The sequence below is a fragment of the Zonotrichia albicollis genome, chromosome 4, assembly GCF_047830755.1.
Source record: "Zonotrichia albicollis isolate bZonAlb1 chromosome 4, bZonAlb1.hap1, whole genome shotgun sequence".
NCBI classification, from domain to species: Eukaryota; Metazoa; Chordata; class Aves; order Passeriformes; family Passerellidae; genus Zonotrichia; species Zonotrichia albicollis.
Genome location: NC_133822.1, coordinates 54677200 through 54701527, shown reverse-complemented (window position 1 = coordinate 54701527; position 24328 = coordinate 54677200). Strand labels below are relative to the sequence as shown.

At 36.1% G+C, this 24328-nt stretch overlaps 1 protein-coding gene across 4 annotated transcripts in view; it reads left to right on the top strand.

Annotated features, from left to right (window-relative positions):
- The window catches only part of TMEM117 (transmembrane protein 117), a 187887-nt gene that overhangs the window by 90680 nt on the left and 72879 nt on the right, over positions 1 to 24328 (top strand). For all 4 annotated transcript variants that reach the window (XM_074539828.1, XM_074539826.1, XM_074539827.1 and 1 more), the window contains one exon: positions 22295 to 22392. In XM_074539828.1, coding sequence (XP_074395929.1) covers positions 22295 to 22392 — 98 coding nt within the window. The remainder of the gene's footprint in view (positions 1 to 22294; positions 22393 to 24328) is intronic.

Sequence of the window (24328 nt, the reverse complement as noted above, 5' to 3'; positions counted from 1 at the left end):
TAGTCTAGGAACCATAACATAGGAGCAGTTATTAAAGTATTACACCTCTCACTATGTGTGTTTATTTTGTATTTACATCTGGCAATGATCATACACTGAAGACTGGTATCCAATCCATCCGCCCATTTTGCATTTTGGTGGGGAAGAAACTTGTGGAAGATCTGAGGATTTTGGCTGGTGAGTTTTAGTAGTTTCCCTCTTAATGGTAGCACTCTTACCAAGATTTAGCTTCTGTAAAGTTAGTTCTTCTGCATTGCTGAGCTTCTTCCCTGACAGCTTCATTGTTCCAAGGGAACAGAGCTGTCAGAAAAGGTCATCACTGCAGAGGGGATGGAGGTCTCTCAAGAATCTAAGGCCAGTCCCACAGAGAGTTTGGAGGACCATGGAAATAACCTCCACATGGACTCTGAAATCATGAGGGAGCTGGTGCAGAGACCAGTGTGCCAGAATAATGCGTTCACAGTGGCTTGTGTTGCTAAGCAGACTAGCAGCTGCTTTTGTAGCAGTGGGAGTTCTTTTCACAGTATGTATTTTTCAGTCTTGGATACTATGAGATGCAGTAATCAATCTGGAGGTCATAGGTTTGTGGATCCCTGCTGCCAAGTCTCTGTCAGATTGATTCTGAAGAGAAGTATATTTTTTCAGTACTTCATTCAACAATAAGTTGATGTTTAGTAAGGTGGCAGATTTTCTTCATTTCTTTGTAGTCTTTGTTGGGATTGAAGAGCAAGAAGTAGTAGTTTGAATGGATTTAGGAGTGGTTCTTGTATTCCATCTATCCCATACATCAGAATATTCAGTTTCCATGGGTACAGTACAAGGTTTATGGGTTCCCCACTTTGCTCATAGGATGGCAGCTGTTGTCTAGATGATTAAGAATTTCCTGTTAAGAACTGCAGTTCAAATTTATCTCTGTATTCATGTCTGTATAACTAGGGAAAAACAGCCTGTCTGTAATCTGAATGTTCTTTATGATTCTCAGTGTTTTCTTTATCTTTTAATTTGTTTGAAAATATCAGCTAAGAAGTATTTATATTAAAGTAATTGGTGCTTTAAGAAAAAACCATGAGTATCCTTTTTCTAAATGAAAAAAGAGGAGATTCAAAAGCATGTCTGACAGCTAGACTAGCTACTCTGTGGAAACAGTTTTCATGTCATACTCTTGAAATATTTTTACACAGAGCAGTTAACAAGACCTTGAAGGATTATTCCAAATCACGTTTCTGCAGAGAATATATTGCCACACATAGATACTGAATAAAAGAAAGAAAATTCACTACTGTCACCTCTGACATTACTGTAGGATTCTGTGGATCTTCCTGCACTGTCTTCTATTGATAACAATAAGCGAATCACTTATTTTCAAGTATTTGTTCACCTTACTGATTTTATAGGCAGTCTACCAACCCCTAATTCACCAGAAATGTTAAAATCTAGGAAAAATAACTTTTTGTGAAGAATGCTGATTAGAAAGGACATGACAATTCAAGGTAAAGAATCTGTCTCCTGTGCTGTGTTCAGCAAGCCAACTTGCTAACTTAAGCATTTCACTGCAGCACCTATGTGCTACTAATGATTACTGCCTGTGCTAATAACTAAAAGGTGTTACAAGCAATGCATGTAGCATTTTCACTCTCATCTGGTAGTATGTTGCAAGTATATTTTGAAAAACAAGAACATGGGAATAAGAAAACCAAGCCACAACACAGCCATTTGTGTTAAATTAGTTATCCAAGTAACCCCATTGCATCTTGGTATATCATGTTATAATTCTGCTGCATTTTCTTGCCTTGTCTACAAACAAAGATAAAGCTTGGAGAAAATTAACTGCATCTACTGAGGAATTCAGTAATAAGCCCAGAAGAATAATAAAAACTGTGTTTAAGTCAACAGCTTAAAGGAAACAGCTGCACAAGAACAATGGCTTTTGAAACAGGGTGAATCTTGACAGAAGCTCAGATCCCGTATATTTCAGCCTTGTTCATTTGTCAACATAAAGGCAAGATAAAACCTTGTGGGATTAAGTAAACTCCATAGCTAAAAATATAGTTTGACACTGCTTGTAGACACTTGACAAGTCTACAAAGATAATATATTGGTAGTCTTTTCATCTAGAAAAGAATATGTTTTTAAGGAGGCTGATTGCCTTTACTGAATTGGGATTCAAGCAGTGTAGTATTAGTACCTTCAAGCAATTTTAACCAGATGTTGCGTTTTTCTTCTTTTCAAACTTTTCAAATACAGATGGTAAGGAAATCATGCATGAAATACTTCTAAATAGAACCTTTAATTAATATTTACAGACTTTTTTGCATCTGGCAGGATTTCTAAAACTGTTTTTCTAATTTTTTAAACTGTGACCCATGATTGAAATTTAATTTAGTTAGTGAAGATTTTTTGTAATTTTAAGTTCTGTATTTCGTATGTACTTTCCAGCAACTTTGTGGCATACCTGTTCCTAAATTGAGCATGCCAGCCCCATTGGTGCCAGTTGTGCTGTATGCATTACATATTGTTAATGAGGAGCAGTGACAGGCACCCAGAGTGTCAGATCTGTAATTTGTGTCAAACAAATCTGATGAGAGTACAATAAAACATGACAGGAAAGTCTGACTGCCTTGTGAAGGACAAGAGTGCAGGCAGAACAGTAAAGTCTAGGCTGAACTCTCTTCTCTTTTAGGTGGATTTAGAATAAGGGTCCTTCTTGCCATACAGTCACATTAATGGATTTGCTCTAATCAGTGAAATGGAGAGCAGAATTCAGCCCTTTCATCCTTTTTTCATAGTAACTTTCCACTGATATTGGCAAGATGCAGTTCCTGAGTCAGACCTCCTGTTAACCTTCAAAATGAGCAGAAGGTATTTTGAGATCCCATGTGAATCATAAACTTCTCCATTTTCATTTTTGTTTGGAAAAGGCATTTATATTGCAATGTGTAGAATAGCTGAGACTTTTCTTCAACATCAAACATCAAAATGTTAACCTTGCAAAGGGCAGTTCCAAAGAGATGTTATACTTTGCATGCATGTGCAACATCCTACATTTTTCTGGGAAGATTCTCACACTAGTTCACCATCCAGTAGGTATCTGGATGGTGAGCCATACTTTCATTATCTCCTGTATTTGCAGCATACTGTTACTAAAATCTCAACAAAAAAAAGGAAATCTGTTGGTTTTGGCCAGCCATAGCTACACCTCATCAGTCTAGGTGTGTGAACCTCACTGCTCTTAGAGGAATGAAGTTTGCACATTTATAACTGGAGCTTCAGGTATAAGAACATACATTTGCCTGGCAGATTGACAGCAAGTTGATGGTGATGCCTTGAAGAGGGATCAAACAACTTTGCTGTTTATCAGTCAGAACACTGAGAGCTGAGTCAGAGCTTGAGGATAGGTAGGAGCAGAAAAGTACAAATGTAGTTTGAAGCTTTTACTGTCTTCCAATCCCAAATCTGGGACTAGGGATCTGGGCCAAGAAATGCTGTTGGCTTAGAAAATTATTTTAAATTAAAGACACAGTAGACTGTTTTACACAGAAACAAATATCATTGTCTGCAAAGACAGCTTCAGAAAAAATAAAACATGTCCAAAATATTCCCATAATTTAATATTTACTGTGATGAAAAAGCAGTGAAATCTCCAGTACAGCAAACTGGTAGAGCTGTCTGAGCAAGTACCTTTGAAAGAGCTGAAATTAAATGGGCTTTGTTCATTTGCCTTCCTTAACATTTCCATGTAGTTGGTACTGCTTATCTGGTTTTTTTAATCTTTTATCCTCTGGGAACTATAAAGCAGCATGTTCTTATTGCTATGATGATATGGAGACCAAACAAAAGTCTGGAAATGAAGATGGTCATGGCCATGCAGAACTTTCCTAAACAGTCTCTTCAGTGTTCTTTTACCACCCATCAGTTTCAGATTTCCCGACCACACATGAGTCAGCAGAATGGCTCATATGAACCTTCTCCATCAGCTTCAGTACAAAGTCAGACAGCTTAAAAAGCCAAAAGCCTTGTGTTTTTCGATCCAGGAAGCTAAGAATAGATCTTCAAGTCCCCAATTTTGTTCATAAATGGAAAATTGTCTTGAAACAATGTGAGCTATAGGAATCTGCTGCTAGTCATATTCCAACTGACAACTTAATCTATTCCTAATTATTGTTCCATAATATTTATTGTTGGGTTTCTAATTTATAGTGCAGTTAATGAGAAAGGAGCTTAGTCAGAAACCACAGGACTTATTTTCAAGATGGAATTTTGTTGCTATCACACTACTAAAAAGAAAGAAAATGTGTTGCGAGTTCCTTACCTATTAAACTTCTAAAAACTGCTAAAATAATTATGCTTAATGATATTTCTCTAAAGGGTGACACATTTGTATAATGCTAATATGTACAGTGCTAATAAAATAGTGCAAGAATTTAAAAACCAGAAACTTCTTGGATCAAAAAAATATAGGCTCTAGAAAGTGAAAGAAGACACACTCAAACTAATCAAATAGTCTAACAACAGTTAGAAAAGCAAGAATGACCAGAGGCAAAAGGTATCTTAGTTCTATTTCAGTATCTTCCTACAGCAGAATGAGTACTGTGAAATATTTTATTAAGGGCAGCCATATGTATGGTGTCTGTGCTGACTGGACATTCTGCTGTAAAAATAGTATAGATGTGTAAATACTATATATTTAGAATGTCATATAAAAATTTGGCAGAGAAATGTCATATTAAATTTTGGCAGAGAAATGCCCTTTGTGAATAACACCCTTCAGAAATATCCTGCTTAGTGCTGAAATGAGGACTTTTATGATGCCATGGCCTAAAAAACTCATGTAAATATGCCTTGGTTTGCTTGTGTATGCCCTTTTAACTGATACTAATTTTTCCATTTGAAGTGCTTGGTTCTTTGCTTCAGTAACATTTCTGCAGCAGCAGAGTATCTTCAGCTCTTTGTCAGCCTGCTTTCTAGAAGCACTTTCTTACTGCCCATTTCTCTTTTCTAGTATTTTGAATTTATTTTGCAAGTGAAAATTGCAGTGGAGTTGTGGCAGTGTAGGGACAGTGCAAATTGCCAGAAAGCTGGCATACTTTGAGCTTTCTCACTGACTCCCAAAGAAGGTTTTTAGATCATTTTTTGTAACCAGAAGCATCAACGGAGAAAAACCCACTGAGGACAAAATTAATCTTTGAGCTTCAGGTGTTAAGCCTTGAGATCCTTTGTTTATATATTAGGCAATGTTCTTTCATTATAGGAATGGAAAGATATTCAGTGAGACAAATCTGAGGATGGCATGCTGCTGGGAGGCAGGTGGCACACAGGACAGTGAGAGGGTGGTAGATAGTCCAGTGTGATAGATTTCCCTGCCTTAGAGACTGGGGCAAGAGCTTGAGCCTGGGAATGCTGACTGCATTTGACTTTGTAGTCTGTAAACTGCGACTGTAAAGTCTTTGTGGCACTGGGACCTATGTCCCAGTTTAATTTTTTCAGGGTGTTAGTCTTCGCCAGTCAGATCATAAGAGGACAGACAGGGAAAAGTACCTCTTCGTATGTATAAATTAATATTTTTGTACTTGCATGTGTAGTCACTAAGAAGTGACCACCACTTTTAAGTGTGCTATTAAAAATTCACCAGTAAGATAAACTAATGTAATTTTAAAAAATTCATCAAGTAATTTATTTTTCCAAAAGTTTACATCCTCCTTTTCCTCCTTTTTCTCCTTGTTAGAATGCTTAATATAAGTACCTGAAAGAAGTAGTATGTAGATATGTAGATATATATGTATTATATATGACACAGGAAATCAAATACCCGTTTGTTGTTTTTATGCTACCTTGATTGTTACACTGAAACAGCCAACAAATAATCATGTTTCTAATTATTTTAATCAATTTTATGTGCCAAATTGCAAATAACAGCTATAAATATGTCCTGTTTACTGGTAATTCTCACCTTTTTTTGTTGTTTTGTTTTGGGCTTTGTCGGGTTTTTGGTAATTGTGTCAGAAATGGAAGAAACAATTTTACTGAAAATCATAGAAATATTGTTTTTTTAGTAGTGACTGGCTGTAACTTTTAATATTAGCCATGGCTAAAGAACTGAGACTGAAGACTCTGATTCTGCAGTCAGTCCTTCCATAGCCTGATTCCCAGCTTGCTTGCACATTCTGTGTACAAATTGTTTGCAGGATTGTCCCAGACTTTTCATAGCCTTATTTTTGTATTGAAAATGATTGATAGACATATCTGTGTGGAAAGCCAGCGATAGGTGGCTTTGCAATACTGGATTCAAGAGCTGTTCAGATTTATGTCCAGTATTATTGGAACCCAGAAATTTTCTGGGTGAAGATACATTACCAGAGGTATCTGACACAGAGAACCTTCATTCAACAGTGATAATCACCTTCCTGTTTGTAGACTAGTACAGAAGAAGCCCCAATGAATCAACGGTTGATAGAACATCATTCAGAGCAGTGAAAAACTCAAGTCTTCTCATGCCAAACTTAATTGAACTGCTGACTGTTGACTACAGGATTACAACATGGTTTAACTTACTAGCCTAGTAACTGGAATGAAACATTCACATAAACATGAATCAGTTTACCTTCATTACTTTTCATTTGGCATGGGAAAAAAAAGTAGCAAATCTATATTTGCAAACCCAGCATAAGTACAAGGGTGCACAATGCATAGAAGTCAGGCCTGGGTCATAAAAATGAAAGCAATGTGTTGTGGTCCTTCAAAATTAATCTGCCTGTGTCTCAGAAGGCTGAAGCATGTTAGATCCACTGCTTGTGAGCCAAAGCTAAGTGTGTGTAGATGGCTTTGCAGTCCACAAGGAGACACTGCCTTGTGCTGGTGCCAGTTTTGAGTTTTCCTTGCTGGGCTCTCGCATTGCTCCATAGTGGACCAAAGGTTTTTGAAGACTTATATAAAGTCTCTTCACATGTTTATCCAATGAGATAGTAAGGCTTATAAATCACTAAAGAATTTTCCATTGCTCCTCTCTGTATCTTCAATGATTCACATGACAGCACTGGATTCTGTGTGTTTTGAAGATATTTTAATTACTCATGAATGTGAAAAATCTACAGACTACTCCAATTAGGTGTATTTTATATTTAATAACTTCAGGTAGTATCTAATTTCTGCCTGTCTCTCAAGCATAGTATGACACTGGGGTCTTAGACATGAACTTTCTGCTCCTGGAAGTTGTGTCTTTGATCTGCCTTGTCTTGGTTCTTGTCCTGTGGGTTGGTAGTTTGTTTTATTTGAACAGCTGTTTGGATTCCCTTTCAAACACATCAGTAATTAATAGTCAATCTGAGATGTCCTATGAAATATTCTGGTTTAAAGCTGTAGTTTTCTTTAATCTAGGGATAATCTACCTGTCAGTGTCAATCCTTCTTTCTTTTGAAGGAAGTGTGAAGAGCTCTGAATTGGATCTCTGTTCTTTTGCAACTATACATTCCTATGTCAGTTTACTAAGATTATTTCAACTCATACTCTCATTTTTAGTATTATATCTTTTCCACACTTCTCACTCTGTCTTCCATCTCACTCTCTTTCTAGAATCTCTTTCAGTCATCTTTGACTGTCTATTTTCTTGTTTCATTTTCCTATCAAAAAATGAAAAAGGTTTTCAAAGCTGATAAGAGTATTTATTAAACTTTGGGTTTGCGTAGGATTCAGGAGGCCCTATTGCAAGCTAAAATGCCTGTATATACTGTATTTTTGCATGAAAAATGCTTCATAGTAGACCTAAGGTCATATCAATTTTAGCTAATCTAGAACTGTAATCATATTTCATTATTCATCTGTTATAAAATGGTTTTGCCAATATACAGAGAGGAGCTGCAATTTTAATAAAACTGTTTACAGACATTACTAGTTTTCAAGCATATATAGATAAATTTTATATGCTTATATAAATAAACCTTAAAAATTCTGTTCCAATTTTTCAGCCATCTGACATGGACATTTTCATGAGATTCCTGCTTATGTGACAAAAGAAATCAGGGAATGTGTATTTCAGCTTTATGCATTATGCATATGCTGAGCATCACTACTTATATTTGTCATTTATGCTTGAAGTGGTAGCACAGTAATTAGGCTAGGTAGTAGTTAAACCAGCAGTATGCCTCCTAGGTTAATATCCACCTAGGCTAAAATGCAAGTGCACCAGCCCAAGCTTAGTTTTCAACACACTGTCTTTCAAACTGGAATTAGAGTGGAGTTGTCTGGTAAAATGTCACAGTGCTCTCATACCAATGGGCTACATCGTCCTGGGCTGAGTAATTTGAAAATATACTTTTTTTGAGCAAGGATTTAGGATTAACAGTGAGAATTCAGAGGCATCAAAACTGTAGTCTAAGGACTGGTTCAAAGATGACCTAATGTAGTCAAGGCAGGGAGGATGAAACTTGAGTAAAGCAGAACACACATATTTGATAGATGTAATTTATCTAAGAGGTGATATAATGTAAAGTAAATCAGCTGTAGATATAAATTAACTTCAACTATCGCAATAGTGGATATCCAGTAAAGATAGTATCTGTATATTTTTCTAGTTAAAGTGGACTTTTTGTCTCATATCACTTGAGAATACGTAGTTACTATTTGAGAACACTAATAAGCTGAGTCTTTGCCTTCTCTTCACAGTCATAAGGTAAAGATATAATTTTTTAAGTCCTTCTGTTAATTCTTAGCTTTTTTTTCTCATTTCTCAACAAAAACTTCTAGAAGATATTAAGAAAATATATGATGTGGGCTCTGGAAGGCAGATTTACATTTCTCAAAAATGTGGTGGTTCCCTCCTTTTGCTAAGAGAGAAAGGCAAACAGCTGGAGCTCAGCCAAATGGTCTACTCAGAAAAGCCCAAATGATAATGCTCCTGGGTTATGTTAATATCATAAGGGAGACATATATAAACATAGGCAGCATGACTAGAATAAAGGTGATTTCAGATTGTACATCAAAGCTAGTTCAAGCATGTAAATATAATCTGCATTGCATTTCCAGAGAACTCTGTGAGAAAAAACAGAACTACTTTGTCCAAGAAAATAATCAAAACACCTGATTTGGCTGAATAAAAGACGTAACTTAACAAAACAGTCGGAAGATAAGTTTACTAAACAAAATATTTTGGTTTTTAGAGTCAGAAAGTTTAAAGCAAAATAAGGCAGTCTTGTTATATATTCTCCATGGCATTATACTAAACTTAAAACAGCTTAGCAGCTTCATTGGAAGCTGCTTATCATCATTATTAGTAGAGAATTTGCAGGTATTAGAGAATATCCATTATTGTTTTGTAAGAAAGAATTTAAGTTACTATTTATAAACCCTTCAAAAATTACGGCATGAGAAATGGACAAAGTCTAAGAAAGACAAAGTCTAAGAAAGATGAGAAGTCAACTGGTTTTCAACTAAATACCAGCCAGCCAATTTTCAACAAAAGGTGCATGGTCTTAAGCAAAACACTGATTAAAATACTTAATCAAGTAAGCTGAGATGACAAACAAGAGCAGCTGTAGAGCAAAGATTGTACCATATCAGCTGTGCACACAGTATGGCTCAGCCCTGAGAAATGTTCACGTGGGAAGTAGTAATTGACCACAAATTGTTATTCAAAAGAGAATCTGATAAAAATATCTACTTTACACCATGTTGATAAAGCAGCATTTTTTAATTTGCAACATCTGAACATTTAAGAAAACTAACTTTCCCTTTCATGTAAAGTTGGTCTCCTTGAGCTTTTTCTCCTTTGTTCTTTTTTGAAAGAATGTATTGGTTCTCACTACAGTGTTTCTTATAAATATGTATAAGGCAAAAGTATGTTTTAATGAGTGACCATTAGCTGATTTCCCATGGTCTTGTATGTAGACAGTAGATAAGAAACCAAACATGTCTAACTAATGGCAAATAACTGTGTAGCCATGATCTAATGTTGCTTGTTTTCTTCTAAGTGACATCAGTCCTGCATCCCCATGGGATTAATGTTTGCAGATGGATAGTCATACATAAGAAGCCAAAAATAAAACCTGAAAAAAAACCTTGATTCTTTGTTTATTAAGAGATATTAAATTTCAAATGAAAGTGTACCAGAGGCTAAAAAACAACTATATTTTAAGGATTGTGTTCTCAAGTGTCCCTAAAAGTGGAACAAATTTCTTTCCATTCTCTTTGAATGTTCTCTTTGCCCAGAGGTCCTGGTATTCTTTCACTTCTTATTGAACAAAACCAACAAAGGTACAAAGTTCTGCCTATGCTCAGTAACTAAGCATTTTGGTTAAAGACTGCTATTTTCTATAGCCAAGGGCATGTGAGAATGCAGTGTTACTACCAATAATTTCCAGCAATCATTGACTTCCCAGTCTGCAGAACCTCTTATCTACTTACTGTCAAATTGGCTGTGGAACATATTTCAGCACAAGTCCAGAAGGGAGTGTAAAATTCTGTCCCTAGAGATACTGTGATTTCTCTCAGCTCTCTTTTTCCTGTGCCTCCTTTTCTGAAATCCTCTCTAGCAACCCAACAAGTACTTAGGAATTCTTCACAAACCCTTATCCCCTGTGTGTCTTCAATATTCCTCCCAAACAAGGATCAGTGTGAAACATTTTCAGTTGTATCCATTAATGTTTAATAACCAGCTTCCCTTTGGTGCTTACTGTACAGAAAAATATCAATATTTGGAGCTGTTAAAATTTGTAATATTTTTTCTTGACTCGGAAGTAGCAGCAATTTTATCTGAAAGCCAAAGTGGAGTTTTGTGTGATATAAGAGTGTCTTATCCTCTGCTTTATTTGAAGCCATCAAATTTGGTGGAGAGTCTACAAAAACATGAACCTTAAAACCTGAATGAAAATAAAATGAAACTTGATGGTGATATCTTTCTTAATATGGTATGTCTGAGCTAAGCCAATCACACAATTTTAAGGGAATAGTAATATCAATGGAAATCCTCAAGGCCTTCAATATTATGAATTTTTAATAGAGACAACTTTAGTTATGATCTCAATTTTTTTAATAACTAATCCCAAAAGTTCCCTGTTTAGGGAATAGGGACATTCATTTTGTGTTCTTCTTTCAGCACTGAGAATTCCTCGAACAATGCCAATACTGTTTAAGAGTAATCATTATTTATCAGCTTTCTAATAAGATGCTACATCCTCTTGTGAATTTTTGATGGGTATTTTTACATTTTAATTATAATCTGAATTGTTAAAAAATTACCTAGGTTTTTTTAAAGAACATAATCCAAGAAAAATAATTGACTGACTTTTCAAAACAAAATATTTGTTATTCAGAATAGCAAATGTCTTTCCAACAGAGTCTGGAGATTTTCTGTTGTTGAAATGAAACTGGTGCTAATCACCTTCCACTGAATACCTTCCATGAGTACTCTTTAGTCTGGAAGTTAGACCAAAGTAATTATTTACCATTTAAAGAGGATTGAACAAAACTGTGGCCATGCTTGCACCTCAAGTGCAGAATTGTACAGGAAATGGGGACAAATAGAAGGATTTATAACTTGTTGGTGGATTATGCTCTCAGTGTGATTGTAGCTTCAGTATAAAAATGTAATTAAAAACAATTAATGATGCTGCCCAAAAATCTGTCAAAGGACCAGCAGCTGCACATAAATATTATTCTAGTTGTATAATCCTTTACAGTATGATAAAGAAAATATGGGAAAGAGCCAATGTAAGGTTTTTCGGAAGTGCTTAATGAATTTTTTCAGTTTGTTTTCCAGTAAGAGTTTGCATGAGAAACTTGTTTTGTGCAGAATTTCTCTCATTCTCTATTTAGACTGAAAATATTGTCATGTAGTAGCTGTGTTTGCCTTGAGTGCAGAACAGAAAAGGCCATGTAAAGGAAGTTTCAAGTTCCCCTTTACTTGCTCAAGAAATGAAATGGATTGAAACCACTCTGAGCTGTCAGTACATCACAGCCTTGAATCAACTGGAAAAGCAGCACGGTGCCAGCAGCATGGAGATGGATTTTCATTTAATTAGGTGCCTTGTTCTGGCAAGAGGAGACAGGCGAGTGTCTCAGCAGAGTGGCCTGTGTGCCTCCTGCCCATCGCCAGGGGCATACCCATGTTCAGATGCTTCTCCTGTGCTTCTGTGCCTTGGTGCAGAGAGTAAACATCAGAGCTTGAAATCACATTCTTCATTCAAACACATTCATTAGTCTTTACTAGGTTCTGCATTATGTAGACAGCAATAGAGAATTTTGAAATATATGCTTTTTCTATCTTATATTTACCCTATTTAACTGTTGATCTAGAACAAACTGTGTAAAGTGAAATCAGTTCCCAAAAGTCAAGTGTCAGAAACACCCATTGTCTCTCTCATTCACTCATTCATAACAAGATATTTCCTTGTTAGTCCCTAAGTGGAAGTTAATGGCAACCTCCCAAATAATTAATTGGAAATATGCTATTGTCACAAAGTATTGTCACAAAGGTTACATTTTTTGTTTCCTCACATGTCACTGAATCACACTGTGTACTCAAGTGTTGCACAAGTGTTATTTATACATTTGTTGTTTTTCTTTCATCCCTTAACCCACCAAATATAATTTTAAAATACTTGTGGGAAAGGAGAAGGCTTGTGAAAGGCACCAAGTGACATGTGTGTTGTCACTTTATTTCTGAAGAGCAGGAATTTTAAAACTACAATTGTCAGAACAGCAAATGCTGACCTTCTGGCACTCAAAACATAGACTACACAGACGTTGCATTGACAGTTTACAACTCTAACTATGAGTCTCTGAGGGCATCATGATACAAATAAAAATGATGGCACTGCTCAAGAGTAATAGCTAATGGCCCATGCAGAAAGCTGTCTGCATCTGCTAGAGCACATGGGTACGTGCAGGTGTTACTGAGAATATTGTTAGATGGATATGTTGAAGGAAGACAGGCCTGAAATTAAATTTGATAAGTAGAAACCTTTGTCTTGTGAACCTGTCTGGAATGGGACTCCTTCATGTCTTGGGTACTGATATTTATTCCATGCCTAAGCTGATGTTCTGCTCTACAGCAGGTAAGCTTCCTGTTTGCAAAGTCCAGAAGAACTGTCTTTAGAGACACATCTACTCCTTGTCATTCCAGAATGGCTGGCAGTATATCCAGAACAGCTCAGCATCTGTGTTGTATTGTGCCAAATCAAACCAGAATTTGTTCCCAGTTTTTCATTGCTGCAGATAGTGACTGCTCTGAATTCTATGTTCTGTGTGGGACCAGGCAGTTGAACTTGTCTGTGACAGGCACATTCAGACATCAAAAATTTTGCTTAGGTTAAGACAGTCTCAGAGGATGAACCACACCTGAATTACTGAGTGCCACCATTTGGTGTATAGTTTCATATATGCTAAAACAAAACCTCTGTGATTATGGGATGTGATTGTACAGCTCAAAGCTGGGAACTTGTAAATGCTGAGGTAAATGAGGAAGTGCTTGCATTCATCCAATATTCCAAAATGTTATGGTTCCAAACCTAATTTAAAAACTGCTATTTGAATTTTGCATAAAAATTCCATTTCAGCATGAACTCATCTTGGACCTTCTGCCATAGGCTACCTCTATATTAATGAGGGTTGGCTGAATTCTTTCTTCAGTGCTTTGGTTTGTAGATAGTTGTACAATGTAATTCATAGGATTAAAGAAAGGATAAGTTGTGAAGAGTCTGAATCTGCAGCTACAGAATATGGGGAGACTTGAAGGCTGCTACTTTGCCTAGGTGTGTCTTTAGAATTAAAGTCAATGCATAATGCCTATGATATTGGTTGAAATATAAGCACTGTTAGATCCAAGACTAAAAATGGGCACACTGATTTGACTGCTTTGAGCAACAGTCTACTGCACAGAAGAAAACCTATGCACCTTTGGCATCATTCCCTATAGATCTTTGCAGTTTTAGTCTCAAAAATACAGAAACACATCCTGTGGAAATGTAGGAAAGTACCTCTGTCTCTGATATTTGCATTGTCTGGCTCTGCTCCCTAGGTTGTGTTACCCTTTTGTGATATGACTTCTCTATTCTCTAAAATCCTTTGCTAAAATTCTCCAGGACTTGCCAAAGGAACTCTAAGGATTCTCTAAGTATCTTTTCCTGAAACAGCCTAATGAGGACAAAAGCCTACTTTTTAGGCATAGCATGTGTGAATACAGCCCTTTCCTGTGACAAAACCTCATCACCTATGAGCCATCACAGATGTCATTAATTGGGTTAATGACATTTGGGTGTGAAACACTTAAAAATGTAGGAAACCATATTGGGATTTATGTTAACAGACTTCCAGTGGCAGCAGTGTGATCATCTGAGCAGGTTCAGATTTAGAGTGAAGAAAAATAGGTACATCTTCATAACAGAATCTATTTTGAAGTGAATTTCACCCCAGAAATATTTTTTTCTTTTCAGTGACTATAAAAAGAATCTACATTGATTTAGATGCATGCGCCATTGCATCAAACATGGCATGACTTCTGTCTCTGGCCTTTCACCTGAACCACCAAGCTCTCTCTCTCTTGCTTTACTCTCCAAATGAGTAAAGCAAGCTTTCCTGTCATGACAATCTAAAATGGAACTGAGCTGAACACTTTAAATGAAAATCATGATGTGGCTTTATATCTTGCCCTTTGTCTGTAATATGTGACATTACCCAGACCTCTGCTTCTGCATTTGTAACACTAATAAGGAAGCTGTAAAGCAAGGAAAAAAGTCTTCTGAAATGTGCTGTCAATGATTATATAAACAGCAAGTGCTTGCCACATGGCAGCCAGGACATTTTGTTGCACGTATATAGTGATTTATGCGCACAGTAGGGACTGGAAATGTTAGGAAATGAAATGGCACAGCTTAGAGATTTTCTGCAGAAGCTCTGCTTCAGTTGTAAAATTGATCCTAAACAATTACTTATATGTATGAACTGCCAAGGAATTTGCAGGTAAAAGAATTTTTTTAATTTTTTTTTTCATTTTAGTTTTGGCTTTTAAGAAAAGCACAATCTATTTAGAAATTATTTCTCCTGGTATTGAAATCCAAAGAATAATTTCCAGAGTAAATTGAATAGACTTAAAATAATTGCAGACCAGATTTCTCCCTAACTCACCTTTTGATATCTAAAGTTTTTTACCAGAAATTCATTGTGGTCTAGATGTTGGCTTTGTGGAGCATTCTGTCCTAAATGAATTTGGAAATTGAAAGGAAATGCTGGCAGTAGTGACTTTTCTAAAGTTGAGCCTAAAGTGTATATATTTTTAGTTCTTGCCATCTTGTTGAGTTGTTATCCCAGCATGGATTGCATAGAAACCATTATGACAATACCAGAACCAAATCAAGACATTCCAGCTAAAAACAAAGAAGCTTGCTGCTTCCTCAGTGGGTGGAGAAATAAATTTGCAGGGATCAGTAATGATAGCATTAATTAACATAAGCCTCCTCCATGTTTATGCAGAAGAAGTTCTTTAACTGGTTTTGGTGGATATTTGGGTGTAAAACAGTACACATGTCCAATGTTGTGGTTTGGGAGCATAAAAGCTCATAAGAGCAATACTTAGAGCATGGTGGGAAATATGCAAATGCACAAAATTATACTGGAGGGCATTGTGAGAGCCACAAAAGTGAACCATAATATTCTTTATCACTCATCTTGGTTACTGAATTGTGGCAGCAATTTAATGTTATTTTTCAGGGTTTACTTATTAGAACAGTATGTGTTCGTAAGACAAGAACAGTGTTCTGGCTCTGACTAAAATGAGAAAACAATAAAAAGTATATTGAAGGGGCCATTTTATCTCTGTGATTGTTGTTGCTTTGAAAATGCAAATATGAAAAAAAATCATTGCAATTAAATTGAAGGAGAAGAAACCTAAAAGAAGATTCAATTTTTTAAAGTGTAGAAATCAACTAAGTTAGGAATGTTACAAAATAGAGGAAGCAGACAAACTTTAAAATCTAGTAGTGTATTTACAGCTGACTAATAATATTTAGCTTGAAAAATATTGTCCCCCTTATGGATCGGTAAGCCTAATTACAAATATTTGTTCAATTTGTTTTCAAACACACATTTTGTTTATTCCAAAATGCAGCAGAGGGGATTGAAATAAATTAACAGTTATTTCAGAAGAATGTGTAACAAAGTTCTTGACACTTCTGCTCAACTGCCAAAACTATTTCAGAATTAAAAGAAGCATTGCATATTTTCATGTGTAACATGTGTAACAGTTGAGATATGATCACAGAATTGTAAGGGTTGGAAGGGACTTCTGAAGACCATCTAGTCCAAACCCCTGTCAAAACAGTCACCTAGAGCAGGTGACACAGGAATGTGTCCAAGTGGGTTTGGAATGTCTCCAGAGGAGGGAGACTCCACAACCTCTGTGGGCCTGTTCCAGTTCTCTGCAACCCTCTGTGTAAAGCAGTTCCTCCTCATGTTGAGGTAGAACTTATTTTTTCTCAGTTTATGGCCATTGCTCCTTGTCCTGTCTCTGGGTACCACTGAAAAAATTTCGGCACCATCCTCTTGACACCTGCCTTTGAGATATTTATATGTATTGAGATCCCCTCTTTGTTTTCTCCAGACCAAACAGGCCTAGCTCCCACAGTATCTCCTCATAAGATGAGATGATCCAGACCCCTCATCATCACTGTGGCCTCCCCTGGACCCTCCCCAGTAGTTCTTTGCCCTTGTGAACTGTGGAGCCCAAAGCTGACACAACACTCCAGATGTGGCTTCTCTTGGGCCAAGTGGAGGAGCAAGATCACCTCCCTCAGCCTGCTGGCCACACTCTTCCCGATGCATCCCAGGGTACCATTGGCCCTCCTGGCCACAAGGGCACTGCTGGCTCATAGCTCACACCCTCCAGGTTCCCCAAGCAGCTCCACAGAGCTGCTTCCAGGAGGTCAGCCCCAGCCTGTGCTGGCACTTGGGGTTATCCTCCCCAGGTGCAGGATCCTGATTTGCCTTCTCTGAGCCTCATTAGGTTTCTTTCTGCCCAACTCTCCAGCCTACCAGGGTCCCACTGAACGGCAGCAGAGCTTTCAAGTATATCAACCACTCCCCACAGTTTTACATTCTCTGCAAACTTGATGAGGTTTTAATGACACTTTGGTGAGAAACACTAAAAAATGTAGGAAACCATGTTGGGATTTATGTTATCAGGCTTCCAGTGCCATTCTATCCCTTTGTCCACATTGCTGATAGAAAAGTTAAGGCTGGTCCCAGTATTGATCCCTGGGGAACACCACTGACTGGATCCTACTTGGCTGACCACAACCCTCTGAGTTCTGCCATTCCTCCAGTTCTTGATCCACCTCACTGTCCATTCATCTGACTCACAATTTCTGAGCTTATCCATGATGTTATTATGGGAAATAGAGTCAAAAACCTTGCTGGAGTCGACACAGACAACATCAGCTAACCTCCCCTTGCTGACCCATCCTGTCATGCCATCAGAGGAGTATCAGACTCGATTCACAGAAGATAATTTTCTCCCAGAAATCCAGATGAAAAAAGTGTAAAAACATTTTCCCTATAGGTTACTTTTGTACATCAAGCGAACAGCTCCACAATTTTTACATATTTCAAAGAAGAGAAAAGTGATGGATGGAAACTTTTAATGACTGAGTACTAAATGTTTTGTATATGATCACTGTGGTGAAGTACAGTACTTGAAGACTGAGATATGATAAAGAATTGATGTGCAGTTAGTGGGACACCTATATTTAGCTCTTACCTAAAAGCACATAACAGCAAGGCAAGGGAAGTGTATCCCCTCAGCGGTGTGCATTAGCTCTCATTGACTTCACACTCTGACTTCAGAAAACATAATTACTTTAACCTGATTTAGCCCCTGTTTTTTCTAGAAATAAAACTCACATACTTTTCAGAAACATATAGACAGTGTTCAGTCTTTGCAAAACTATTGATGGATTCTTTTGATGAGGAATGCAATGTTCATAATCTTGCCATGGGGAACTGCCATCTGGCCTGTCCTGTCACTATGGCATCCTTATAATTTCTAAAAGATTTTGGAATTTATGATATTTACTGTTATCAATGAAATGCCCCAGTTGTGGGACTGAAAATAATGTTTCTTGGTTTGAGTTTGGGGTGAGTGGAGATGGGCACATTATGCACTGTTTAAAGGCTGAGTGTCAAGGGCTACTTATATAGAGGTTACTTAATATAGTACTACTTACAAAGCAGTTTATGATTTAAAACAAGATATTTAAATTTATAAGATTATAAAAATTGAAAAAAATGAAAACTTTTAATGCTTGAATCATGTATTTGACAGTAGTAGAGATAGGTATGTTTTGGCAAATGCAGTTATCCAGGGTACTCAGTTTTCCAACAATAACACTGTGATGTCATGTTTTTCTGGCTCAGTAGTTGCACACAAACAAACAGCTTCTTTACTGATTTTTTTGTTGGAGTCCTGCTGTCCATTAGACTTTTTGCTACTCACTGCGACATCAAAAGAATACAAAAATATTTCATATTTCATAATTTGGTTTGTGTTTTCAGGCTTTTCTTGTGGATCTTAGATTCTTCTACCTACTGTTGAATTCTGGAGTGCTGCTCTTACCCTGTTTTGATGCTTTATCCAAGTATGAATAAAGCAATGAAAATTCTCTGTTAAGGGCTTGTCTCCATTTCATGAATATTGCAGGATAGAATATACTGTGTCCTAAAGCCCAGAGCCCATTTCTCTAGTAAGAAACAGTTTCTGCATCTGGTTATATGAAGAAGTGCTACTATCAAACCAACTGATGTAGTTTTATATTTCTGCATTTCTAAAATGCAGTTTGTTAGATGAAAGCAGTTTGGCAAGCAGCCTGTGCCACATGAGTTTTCTGTGGGTTATCTTTTAGTGCTCTAAAGATGATGATAGCATAGTTCCTGGTAGCGGAGTATTTCGATGATACTTTGTAGGCATGACCAAAGTATGTGTCCATTTTCTTTTTTTTTTTTTTAATTTAATTTTTTTTAATTTCAAAGAAATTTCACTTGCTGTTAACTTAGAAGGGATACTTTGCCTTAGCTGACACTCCCAGTGCAGAGTTTGTCTCTGCTGGGAAGGGAAGGACCCTGTGAGATACAACACAGCGTCACTTGACTTGAGTGTGTGTGGAGAGATGTAAATTATGTGCAGTGTATCCTGAGCAATAGGCTCAAAGAGTAACTGCAAGGAAGGAATAAATGATCCTTAAGGAGTCTTTCTGCACCACTTGGTACGTCTCAGATATCTTAGGTGCCTTACTCTATTGTCGGGTTTTTTTTTTTCAAAGTTTTTTATGATTTTGCTTTCTGCACTTGTTGTCTGAGTAAGTTACTTGCTCTGAATGACTTTGAATCCCAGATTGTTTCTTTTGTGTGGTATGATATAATATTACAAATGATTGTATTATATATTGTAAAATAGTATCTATCATAGGCCAGGTTGGATGGGGCTCTGAACGACCTGGTCTAGTGTAAGGTGTCCCTGCCAAAGGCAGGGAGGGGTTGGAAATAGAGGATCTGTAAGGTCCCTTCCAACCCAAGCCTTTCTGTGGTTCAATGATTGTATCAAACATCAAAAGGAGCATATCAAAATGAACAATTTTATATTTCTGTAACGAAAAATGGGAGTCATAACATTTTGCAATTACTGACAGCAATATATCTTTTTTAAACCATTAGGAGTTAGCCTCATAATTAATATAATGTGAGTAATATCAATAGTTGATAAAGTCATATTTTATAGGACAAAATAAAAATTAAGATGTCATAATATATATAAAACATAATAATTATTAGTGTAAATTGAGCTTTTTGTGGCATTTGTGTAACTTATAAAATCAGACAGTATGTGTGATATAGTTTTGCTATTGAAATTTAATATAGTGTAACTGTTTCTCTCTCATGAGACACTAAATGAAACGAAAATGTATACATTGCCTGTATGTTGGGATCATTCCTTTTTGAACTGAAGCAGTGTAATTATTGATTACAGGGTATTGCATGTCCTAGTTCAAGAAAAAAATACATTACTTTATTACATTGTAAGTGGCTTTCCCCATTTTATTTTGATGATGTGAGATGCAGGCAGACATTTACTAAAGTGTCCAATTTTTTTCTATTCCCATGTATCAGCAATGTTTTCAAACATAGTCCAGCAAAGCAGAAATAAATATATGCTGTCCAGGAATAACATTGTGAAATACAAATAGAGAAAGAAAAAAACCCACATTTCTTTACATGACGCTCTGCAAATTAAATTAAAATTCATATTTTTTCTTTTTCTAAAAACAATGGGTATTTAATATATATTTAAAACTTCTCTGCTGTATGACAGTGTTGAGTGCTTTTCTCCTGTGAGCTGTTTTCTACAGTGACTGTCCTTGACCAAATCAGAAAATGAATTTGATTTCTCTAATGCAAAAGGTAATTGGATTTCTCTTTATGGAATGCATCCCTTTAATGACTGTCTCTGCTTTAGCCAATTTAGCTGCAACTGACCTGACATTGATCTGGTGATATGACTTTTAAAAAATGCCAAAGTTGGGAGATGAAAACCAGCTATTTGGTAGCAGAAAGAACATTTCCTGCCTCATCTTGCCATTTTCCTCAGAAAATATCTCCATCTCGAATGTCATTCTTATGAAACATGCTCCTTTGGTAATTGGTCATAGAGCTGCAAATTGCATCCTTCTCCCAAATATAATAATTTTCCAGAAAGCATCTGGAGAAACTATTTTGAAACTTGTATAAAGCCTCTTGAAATAGCTGCTCTTCTTTGCAAATATTCATTACTAGGTAGACTCTTCCTAAGAGGAAAAAAAAGTGTTACTAAGTGAATTGAATTAAATCTTTACAGAAGTCTTGTTCAACATTAAATATTTATTGAAATATTTATTTAGATAATCAGGATCATATTAAAAATATTGTAGCTTGCTGATCAGAGAAAAGATAGATGCACATTAAACAGTTATTAAAGATGGTATTTTAGGATATTATCTGTTCTTTGTTAAGGGTAGGTTTAATGGAATAATACAATTCTAGAATGTGCATTTCTATTTATTTAATTTAGTCATTATCCTTTAGACCCAGCCCAGGCTAATACACTCAGTTCTTTTAACCCCAAATGGACTTGAAGCCAAAATTTAGTACTTGGATCTATTTTTAATTTACTCACTGGCTACATGTTCTCTTTGATAAACACTCTTAATGCCATTGATTGAAAGTGGTAGCTTACACTCTGTATGACAAATTGGATTTTAAAGCAGCTGTGAAATTTTGTCCTTAGTTCGAAATTATTTCCTTCTGGAATCTTAAGATTTATTTTCATTTTGATCACAACACATAGTAATTTCCCACTCTCTACTGATAACAGTGATATGGAATTTGGTTTACTTATCTGTATTTTGAAGCAGGTGGTCACCCCCATTTCCTTTATCTGATCAATTATTTCTTAAATCTTTACAAATGGATAGGCTTGCCACTCTGCATCTTTTGCACAACAGAATTTATGAGTTTATTGTGATGTAACTTCTGGTGCTTTTTGGTACAGTTCATTTGAAGTAAATGGATATGAAAACACAGCTTCCCAAAGAAGCAGGTGCCTGAGGGGTATTCACCTCCCTCAGTGAGCTGAAAGTAATTTTTAATACTTCCATGTACCTCCCAGAAGTACTGCATACATATGAGTATCTGGACAGAGAAACAGATGGTCTCTTTAGACAGGAATTATGAAAATGAGAATAAATATTTCATACTTTTAAAAATTTTTGCAAGTTTTAAGGGCTTTTTTTTCTGTTGCCAGTCCCAAGTGTGCTTTTTATACTGGTAGTAGGAACTGAGAGGACATTATAAATGTTATGTAGTGCTTAATGCACAGGCTTCTACTCCCTAGCTGCCGTTCTGGGCTCAGGAGTGGAAATTCTGCTGATGCTGCTCTCAGGGAAGTGCTTCTCCTCTCCCAGATTGGGCCAGAAAGCTCCACAGCCACAGGGGAATGTAACTCACCTCCTGCAGGTTGCTGTAACTTTCAGATTGGTTCCTCTTATCTCCTTATCTTTGGATCTCTACAGGTTTCATTGTTTCTCAAGGAGTTGCACGCACTTCTAGAGGCACAATATGTAGGCCAATATTCATTATCTCGATTGCAAATAACAAATAACTATTAGTCCACTGTCTGTTATCATTATCAGAACTGATGCAGCTGTGCCACACATAAATGAAAATGTTCCTAAAGTCCTTGCTAGTACTGCCTTAGTGTAACTGTCTACTGTTTCTTCTTTCCCTGTAGGTCACAGATATGATGCTTCAGGATAAACCCTACCCAGACTGGGGAAAGTCTGCCAGAGCTTTCTGGAAGAAAGGAAACATTAGGATCATTTTATTCTGGTAGGAAAACAGTAAAATCAATTTACTGTAAACAAACCTTTTATAGAGCATTGAAAAACATGTCTTCTATGACTGTCTGTGGCAGAAAAAGATATGGTTGAAAAAAAGGGTAAATCTGGTCTAAATAAAAATTGCAAAACTGGTATATGAGTGAGGAATTCCTAGTCGAAAGAGTTGGTGTAGAAATATACAATTTTAAAATTGATTTATAAATTTTCTTTTATTCTATTTTGAGGCTTTATAATTGAGTTGTGAAATTTTTGCTATATATTTGTTAATATATATTATAATAAAATACATATTATATATATAACATATATATTATATATTTGATAATATATAATATATAAATAATATAACCACCCACATATTATCAAATATTTGATAATATGTGATAATATTTGGGTATCCCACTGTAATTCCTTGTAATAAAGTAGATATTTGAATTTCTTTTTGTGGTCATGAAATTAATTATAGAAATTCTTTGAATTACCACATGAATAGGATTCAAAACATCACGTCAGTCTCAGATAATGAAGAAAAATATTTAAAAGCAATGCAAAAAGCTGTGAGGGTTAAGAGTTTGTTTCACCTCAACTGTAGCCTCTTCCAGATAAATTCCAGACAAATGTAGCTATTGAAACAGAACACAAATTATGACAGGAAAAATGGAAGATGGAGAATATATATTCTAAGAAGTAGTCTGAAGACCTTATAGCTGAAGAGATAAGAAATAGCAAAGATTTTTTCAATTATATCAGAACCAGAAAAACTCATGAAAATGTCATCAGACCTGCTGTTTTTAAAAGAACAGATGTCAAAAGAACTCTTACAAAGAAGCTGAAAGATTTGTTTATGTGAAGTCTCCTACAAAAAATGCAGTTAGCTATATTGCACTTTAAAAGAGTAAAAATTAGCTATTTTATTACGTTGAGGCAATAAAAGAAATAGTAAGAGACATTTGAAAGGAAAGCAGAATCTGATGGCTGATTGGCTGCACACAAAGCTTATAAGGAACTGAAGGGGTTGAGCTGATGCAAATTTTATTAGCACTTAATGCCTATTGAAAAATTGAATATTAAAATTTGGATATTGTTTTGCTTTTTCTGCCTTTTTTTTTCCAGCAAACTATTAATATCCTACTAGCCTGTAAGTCTGAGTTCAGTTTTAGCTAAATAGATTGAATATATGAGTATATATTATAGATCATTATATTTCAATAATGGAATTAGGAGCGAAACTTTAGATTAATTTCTGCTAAAGGAAGCCAGGGAATCTCTGCTGAAAGAAAACCTTCTCAGATCTGTTAGAACTGTATGCACATGTCATTCAAGTAATGGTTGAAGGAAAAATGCTTGGTATAATTTATTTGGATTTTCCCAAGGGTTTTGACAAAGTTTTTTACTGAGTGCAATTAAGAAAACTAGTAAGACTAAGTGTGCTAACATTTAGAAATCATCTCAGCAATGTGCAGTGAAAGTTATGAATAAAATAATAATTTTCTGCTACATTGATAAGGCTGAGGAGTTATGCTATTTAATGTTTGAAGTAGTATTCATTATTTATATACATCATAAATATTAGTGACGTGACAGAATTTAAAGATCAAGTTAATAATTTGAAAAATGCATGAAAGAGTGATCTAAGAAAAGTAGGTGAAAAAAATAATGCGACTGAATACTTGAATTATAGATGGGGTAGGGGGATTGGTAGGGGGATTCAAGCAGCTCCTTGTCATCATTGCAGAACGTGCAGAGGAAGATTCTGTCTCTGTGCAGGGATGGGCAAAAGGTAAAGCAGATGTATCAAAAAATTCACAGACAGGTGCCAAGTGGGCAGCCAATGATTACAATGTCATCTGAGCAAAAAGCCCTGTCTAAAACATCATTGATTTTTTTCACCCTTGTCTGAAGGAAAGCTTTGTCTGAAAGGCTGA